The sequence below is a fragment of the Arachis stenosperma genome, chromosome 2, assembly GCF_014773155.1.
Source record: "Arachis stenosperma cultivar V10309 chromosome 2, arast.V10309.gnm1.PFL2, whole genome shotgun sequence".
In the NCBI taxonomy this organism is placed as follows: Eukaryota; Viridiplantae; Streptophyta; class Magnoliopsida; order Fabales; family Fabaceae; genus Arachis; species Arachis stenosperma.
In genome coordinates this window covers 107,372,306-107,380,430 of record NC_080378.1, presented here as the reverse complement: position 1 = coordinate 107,380,430, position 8,125 = coordinate 107,372,306, and the positions used below count along the sequence as shown (strand labels likewise).

The window sequence follows — 8,125 nt, the reverse complement described above, 5'->3', positions numbered from 1 at the left end:
GCAAGAATAATGTGACATACAATATCACTGTTATGTAGATGAATAAATAGATTATACCACTTCATATAAATATATAAGGTTGACTTTATATACGATTCAAACATTAACCAACCTTGTCTACCCTCAATGACGACAGATATGTTGAGTGTTAAAAGTGTTGAAGTGTTTTGCTTATAGTAATTGTGCTTCTTGATAGAAATTGGATGGAAAAAATTGACATAATGCCGTCAATTAAATCATCATCTTTGTAAGGAGATTGCTAGCATTATTGTTTTAAGATGTCCAATGATGTCTATTGGTTGACCGAAAAGTCAAACAAAATGAAAGCTAATAAGCCTCCGTGAGCATGCCCTATTAATTGACGCGTTTTATAATGTCCCAAATGTGATGAAGCACTATATGAGACGGTCAAAGTCATGCAGGAGAGGAATGTAGTAGGAACAAATCAAAACGTGCCAACTAAATTTTAAATTAATTGAAGAAACGAAAATATGTGCTAGGAAAAGTAGAAAGTGGGTGCCTCACATGAACTTGCATGAAGTGATTCAATTAAATAACGCTAACAACCACTTCTTCCATATCCTCTATATATATCTACCAAAATTACGACAACAAACTCCATCATCGAATTCTAAACCAATTCAAAACTTATTGCATTACTCAAAAAGTCTTAAGCCATTCTTCTCAAATCGTCATCATATCCAATTTTCAAAGAAAAACATCCTTATTATTATGGAAGCTATTCGCTTAGTAATAACACTTGTATCATTATCCCTTCTTCTTCAAACCTTTGTTCATGGATATTCTTCAAATGATATTAAACATTGGTGTAGCCAAACCCCAAATCCTCAACCATGTGAGTATTTCTTGAGCAATAACCCTAATCACCAAAACAAACCCATCAACCATAAATCTGATTTTCTCAAGCTTTCATTGCAACTTGCCCAAGAGAGAGCACTCATAGGCCATGCAAACACTCTTTCACTTGGCTCAAAGTGCCGCAACCAACTTGAAAGAGTTGCGTGGAATGATTGTGTTGACCTCTATCAACAAACCATTCATAAACTCAACAAAACTCTAGACCCTAACACCAAGTGCTCCCAAGTTGATGCTCAAACATGGCTTAGCACTGCTCTCACAAACCTTGAGACATGCAAAACTGGTTTCTATGAACTTGGTGTTCAAGACTATGTCCTTCCTCTAATGTCCAACAATGTTACTAAGTTGCTAAGTAACACTTTGGCTCTTAACAACAATGGTGAATCTCATGAAGAGCCAAGTTACAAAAATGGATTCCCAACATGGGTCAAGCCTGGTGATAGAAAGTTGTTGCAAGCATCTTCTCCGGCATCTCAAGCTAATGTAGTGGTGGCCAAAGACGGATCCGGAAAATACACAACAGTTATGGCAGCCATAAACGGAGCACCAAAGAGTAACAGTGGAAGGTATGTGATATATGTGAAGGCTGGGATTTACAATGAGCAAGTAGAGATAAAGGCAAATAATATAATGTTGGTGGGAGATGGTATTGGCAAAACCATAATCACCGGCAGCCAAAGTGTGGGAGGAGGCACCACAACCTTCCGTTCCGCCACCGTTGGTAAGTAGAAGAAAATCACTCCAATCATCTTTGTTTTCTTTCCTTTGCTTTGAGCAATAAATAAGAGAAATAAATTTATCAATAACGATGAATAATACTAAACTTTGTGAGTTATTTTTCTTTTAATTTTGACAGCTGTAACTGGAGATGGATTCATTGCTCAAGGCATGACATTTAGGAACACAGCAGGTGCAGCAAATCATCAAGCTGTTGCATTGCGTTCTGGATCTGACTTATCAGTTTTCTACCAATGCAGTTTCGAAGGTTATCAGGACACATTATATGCTTACTCTGACAGACAATTCTATAGAGAATGTGACATTTATGGCACTGTTGACTTTATCTTTGGTAACGCTGCTGTTGTCTTCCAAAACTGTAACATATATGCAAGAAACCCTCCAAACAAAATCAACACCATCACTGCACATGGCAGAACTGATCCAAACCAAAACACCGGCATTTCAATTCTCAATTGTGTGGTTACAGCTGCATCAGATTTGAAAGTAGTTCAAAGCTCTGTGAAGACATATCTTGGAAGGCCTTGGAAGGAATACTCAAGAACTGTGTTCATGAAGAGTTCTCTTGATAGCTTGATTGATCCAGCAGGTTGGTTGGAATGGAATGGTAACTTCGCATTAACCACATTGTATTATGGAGAGTACATGAACACAGGACTTGGATCTTCAACAGCAAACAGAGTTAAATGGGGAGGTTATCATGTCATAACCAATGCTGCTGAAGCTTCAAAATTCAGCGTTGCAAACTTCATTGCTGGCAACTCATGGCTACCATCCACCCGTGTTCCTTTCACGGCTGGTCTTTAAAATATTTTTCTATTTCTTATATATCTCTCATTATTTGATTATTTTTTTGTTTTTTATTTTTTTTGGTTAATACACATTGATTTCTAAATGTTGTACAAGCAAATAATTAGGAAATACTTTCATTTCATTGTAATTGTTTTCATTATTTGTTATAGAATTTGCTTAGAGTATACACACAAGTAATTCCTTGTGTAAAATTTTATGAACTTTCTATGGAGCTTTTGAGATTGAATCGTAATAATATTTTTCAATTAATATATAGTTGGTTTCTGTTTTTTTCCCCTTTTCTTAAGATCATTTTAAAGTTTTAATTTGTACTTTAGGAAATACAATACATTTCATTACTGTAGTTGATTTTATTCTTCATTAGTTTGTATAGATGAGACAATAACATACACATGTTCAGAAACTATATGTTTAATGTTTATATACTAAGTTAGAGCACAATCACTCCTGGCCTTTCAAGAAAAAGTTCTTAGTCACTGCTTATTTCAATAAAAATCTACATATGCCATCATTTGATGTAAAATGATCGATCATAAGTAACTTGATCATCAAAGTGTTGTTCTTCAAACAATCATTATCAGCGTCATCTCAGATACATACCAAGAAAATAATAATAATAATAATTAAAAATACAAAAATAAAATTTATCCAAACAAGACTTTGGCATCCCAGTAATCAATCCCTAAAAGAAATATTATTCAAGTGAGAAAAAGAGAGATTACCTTAGTTGACATTAAAAGATCTAACATAATTCATATGCTTTATCTGTAAAAGTATTTTTGACTTATTTAACTTATAAAAGATCATAGGAAAAATATTAACTTATTTTTATACTGGATATGATATGATGTGATTTGAGTGTGTTTAATTTAAATAACTGTGATTTTTTATTTATATAATATTTTATTTAACTTAAATCTTTATCATAAAATTATTTTTTTAAGAAATTTAAACTGATAAAAAATATATAAATAATTATATTTTTAATACGTTTTTTTATGTAAAAAATTTTTTTTGAAAAATATTTTTTGGGATCAAGAAAAATATTTTTAACTCATAATTTATTAAAGATCATAGTAATAACATTAACTTATTTTTATACCAAATGTAATATGATATGATTTGACTTGATATAATTTAATTTAATTTGAATAATTATATTTCTGAAAATAAATTTATGTAAATTGCATGCTTCATTGTTTGTTCCAACTCCCAAAAACCAATATCTCTTATGGTGATCCTTGCTAGCTCTATAAAAAAAGAAGCTAAGTTTAGGACATAAAACACAACGTTCAAAAAAACAAGATCTAAACACATCATCCTAAAATACTCATTACATTTCCATCAACCGGCATTGTGATTTCTTAGAGAACATTGAGAAAATTAAGTACAATGGCAGCAATAATGGGTTTATTATTCTCCAATTTTCTCATTGTTCTCTTCTTTCTATCAACTTTTGCTAATGGTTATTCTTCAAATGATGTTAAACATTGGTGTAGCCAAACCCCAAACCCTCAACCATGTGAGTATTTCTTGACCAACAACCCTAATCATTTTCACAAACCCATTAAGCACAAAGGAGATTTTCTCAAGCTTTCATTGCAACTTGCTCAAGAGAGAGCACTCATAGGCCATGCAAACACTCTTTCACTTCACTCAAAGTGCCACAACCAACTTGAAAGAGTTGCATGGAATGATTGTGTTAAGCTCTATCAACAAACCATTCATAAGCTCAACAAAATCCTAGATCCTAACACCAAGTGCTCCAAAGTTGATGCTCAAACATGGCTTAGCACTGCTCTCACAAACCTTGAAACATGCAAAGCTGGTTTCTATGAACTTGGTGTTCAAGACTCTCTTCTTCCTCTAATCTCCCACAATAATCTTACTAAGTTGCTAAGCAACCTTTTGGCTCTTAATAACAAGGGTGAATCTCATGAAGAGCCAAGTTACAAAGATGGATTCCCAACATGGGTCAAGCCAGGTGATAAAAAATTGCTACAAGCATCTTCTCCAGCATATCAAGCCAATGTGGTGGTGGCCAAAGACGGATCTGGAAAATACACAACAGTTATGGCAGCCATAAACGCAGCACCAAATTATAACAGTGGAAGGTATGTGATATATGTGAAGGCCGGGATTTACAACGAGCAAGTTGAAATAGAGGCAAATAATATAATGTTGATCGGAGATGGTATCGGAAAAACCGTAATCACCGGCAGCCAAAGTGTTGGGGGAGGGAGCACAACCTTTAATTCATCCACTGTTGGTAAGTAAAAACATCTTTGTGAATAGCCGTTAAAATTTATTAGAGGATAATTAGTAAAACGTATCAAATCGTTAATTCTCAGCTATCATTTTCACGTGATAATAACTTTATTTATAGGTATTATGGGAGAAGGATGTATTGCTCAAGGAATCACATTTAGAAACACTGCAGGTGCAGCAAATCAGCAAGCTGTTGCATTGCGTTCTGGATCTGACTTATCGGTTTTTTATCGATGCAGTTTTGAAGGTTATCAAGATACATTATTAACTTTATCTGACAGACAATTTTACAGAGAATGTGACATTTATGGCACGGTTGACTTTATCTTTGGTAATGCTATTGTGGTGTTTCAAAATTGCAACATATTTGTAAGAAAGTATCCAGAAACAACGAACACAATCACTGCACAAGGAAGACTTGATGCAAAACAAAACACTGGATTTTCCTTTGTCAATTGTGTGGTTACAGTTGCACCAGATTTGAAAGCAGTTCAAAGCTCTATGAAGGCATATCTTGGAAGGCCATGGCAAAAATATTCAAGAACAGTTTTCATGAAGAGTTATTTTGATAGCTTGATTGTTCAAGCAGGTTGGTTGGAATGGAATGGTGACTTTGCATTAAGTACTTTGTATTATGGAGAATACATGAACACAGGTCCTGGATCTTCAACCGCAAACAGAGTTAAATGGGGAGGTTATCATGTCATAACCAATGCTGCTGAAGCTTCAAACTTCACCGTTTCAAACTTCATTGCTGGCAACTCATGGCTACCAACCACCGGTGTGCCTTTCACCGCTGGTCTCTAGATATTTTTTCATCATTTATCTCTCTTGATTTGTTTGTTTTTTTCTTTCCTTTTTATCTTTGGTTTAAGATCATTTTAAAGTTTTACTTTGTACAAGCAAATACTTTCGGAAACACAATTCATTTCATTATTGGATTGATTTTATTCTTCATTAGTTTGTATTGATGAGCACAATCATGGTAGCTGGCTCAACTACTTAACATAATCATCACTCCTATCCAAGGTTCTGAAAATCGGACCGAACCGGTCGGTTCGACCAATTTACTTGTGAACCGGCAATGCAAGCGGTCTGGTCCTTTTTCAATAATCGTTTGTGAAAAAACCGCTAAAAAAAACTGGTGAATTCGTCAAAAAAACCGGCCGATTGGGTCGGATTGGTGACCGACCGGTTCCTCAAAACGACGCCATTTTTAATTGTTTTAAAAAATAAAACCCGATTACCCGACCCGACACTGTCGTGAAAACCACCCTTCTTCCCCTGACCCCATTCATTCATCTAAGTCTCACGGTGAACCCTAGCACTCTGAAGTCCGAAGCATTTCCAGCCCAGTAGCCCTCCATTCGTCGTCGCTGCGGTTCTCAGGTCGTCAGCGCCACCGTCGTCGCCTGGTCCTCAACACCAGTAGTCCTCCATCATCGCCTGGTTCCCAGCCCAGTAGCCCTCTATCGTCTTTGCTGGCCTCTCGAACCCAGGTGAGTGACTCGTCGTCTTCATCTTCTCTAAACTTCCTCTTCAATTTTTGTTCCATAATATTAATTCTTCAATTCATCTTGGGTCTTGGGTCTGCGTTCTTCGTTCTTCGCCTCTTCGATCCTCTTCGGTCTTCAATGTTCTTCACCCTAGGAGTTTTTTTTCCTCAGTTGATAGTTTGATACAGAAACATGAAGAGATTTTTAGTTTACCCGTTACACAATTTTTGTTCAATTTATTGTTGTTTTAGTGTTTTGCACTTTTGCTGCTTTGTAATTGTTAATTTGTTACTCTGTTTTAATTTGTTACTTTGTAATTGTTAATTTGTTCCTCTGTTTTGTTATGTTAAAAAGTGGAAACTTACTCTGTTTTGCAATATTGTTGAATGGTTGAATGCTGTATGGTGAATCTTGCCCAATTTTTGTGTTCTAGGTTCAAGTTAGCTTCCGGAACTTGTGGGCTCAAGCTATTGAGCATATGAGTATGGTAAGAACACCCTAACCCTAGCTCAATATTGTTTTGGTAATAGAAAACTGAATTGGAACATGTATATATGTATTAGGTGTAGGTTAAGTAGGTGTTTATGCATTGGAATTGAATTGGGATTACTTGGAGGTTTGTTGGTGACAAAGGCTTGTTTTGGGACTGTTTGATTGAGCTTGGAAGGGCTGTAATTGTGCGTTGTGAGGCTGCCTTGGTGAATTAAGTGATCGGCCAAGGTATGGTTTAAGTTTCGCACGTTTAATATTTATGGTGTTGCGAAAATTTAGGTTAGAAGAACCATAGGATAAGTTGAATTTGTTAATGGTATTTAATGAGTAGCTTTGTGTTGTTTTGGTGTAAATGTTGATGAACATAAATTGGGATGATGAGGTTATTAATTTCATGTTGTTGGACTTGCTTATAATGAGTTGTGTTAATATTGATATTGATGAATTATGATTGGTAATTGTTAATAAATAGTTATTATGTTAAGTTGATGGATTAATGTGTATGAAGGGTTGATTTTATTAAGGGTATTTAAATTGGTATATGTTGATGGGAGGTTGATAAATATATGATGAAAGTTGGTATAGGTGAAATTTTGATATGAACAATGAAGGGTTGTTGATGTATGAGGTAAGAGTGAGTAATCATTGATGATCAAGGTTGGTTAAGTTGATTAAAGTTTATATTGGCAATGGTTGTTAATAAATTGAGTGGATATGACATTACAATGTAGGTTTAAATGGTAAGAAACTTAAGTTGGTGAAAATGAGGTTTTGTTGAAAGTGGTTAAAACCAAATTTTGATGAACTTTGGACGTCCATAATATTCTCCTCAAATTTTGGATTGAATTGTGGTTTGTTTTAAGTAAAAGATGGTTTTAAGGGCTTTTAATTGATATTAATTTTGTGAAAAACGGAATTTTGTAGAGAAAGTTATAGACGTTACAAGTTATGTGTATAAAGCTGTGTTGCAGGGTGGCAAAGTTGGCTGCAGAATGCTTCTGGGCATTCTGCCCATTTTTTTAAAGACGCGCCATCCACGCGTACGCGTGGCGTAGAATTTTGGCGACGCATGCACGAGAGGCATGCGTACGCGTGTGCACATATTCACGCGTACGCATGACTCACGCGTACCCGTGACTTGATATACGCTCCACGCGTGCGCGTGGCCTACGCGTACGCATGGATGCTGCCTGATGCAAAATCAGGTTTGATTGTTTTTAAACTAATTTTTCACTTCTAAACCTCCATTTTCTTCCTTTTAGACTTAAGGTATAGTGTTAAGTCCAGTAGACAAAAGAAGCTAGGAAAATAGGATAACTTGGAGGTGAAGTAAAGTCGAAAAGATGGTAATTTAGGTGTGAGAATACAGGTGGATAATGAAAGGAATAAATATCGCACCTGAGCACTCTTTCTTGAAAGTGCGACCCCAGGAGATGACG

The 8,125-nt window shown here is 35.5% G+C and overlaps 2 protein-coding genes across 2 annotated transcripts; both read left to right on the top strand.

The window, feature by feature from the left end:
• Positions 1-631: 631 nt before the first annotated feature.
• Positions 632-2,636, top strand: LOC130961638 (pectinesterase 2-like). The gene is made up of 2 exons (XM_057887608.1): positions 632-1,600; positions 1,736-2,636. Exons 1-2 carry the CDS (start codon positions 733-735, stop codon positions 2,422-2,424), a joined length of 1,557 nt encoding a protein of 518 aa, XP_057743591.1. The 5' UTR covers positions 632-732; the 3' UTR covers positions 2,425-2,636.
• Positions 2,637-3,822: 1,186 nt separating this feature from the next.
• Positions 3,823-5,505, top strand: LOC130963667 (pectinesterase 2-like). The gene is made up of 2 exons (XM_057889769.1): positions 3,823-4,699; positions 4,817-5,505. Exons 1-2 carry the CDS (start codon positions 3,823-3,825, stop codon positions 5,503-5,505), a joined length of 1,566 nt encoding a protein of 521 aa, XP_057745752.1.
• The last annotated feature ends 2,620 nt before the right edge of the window (positions 5,506-8,125 follow it).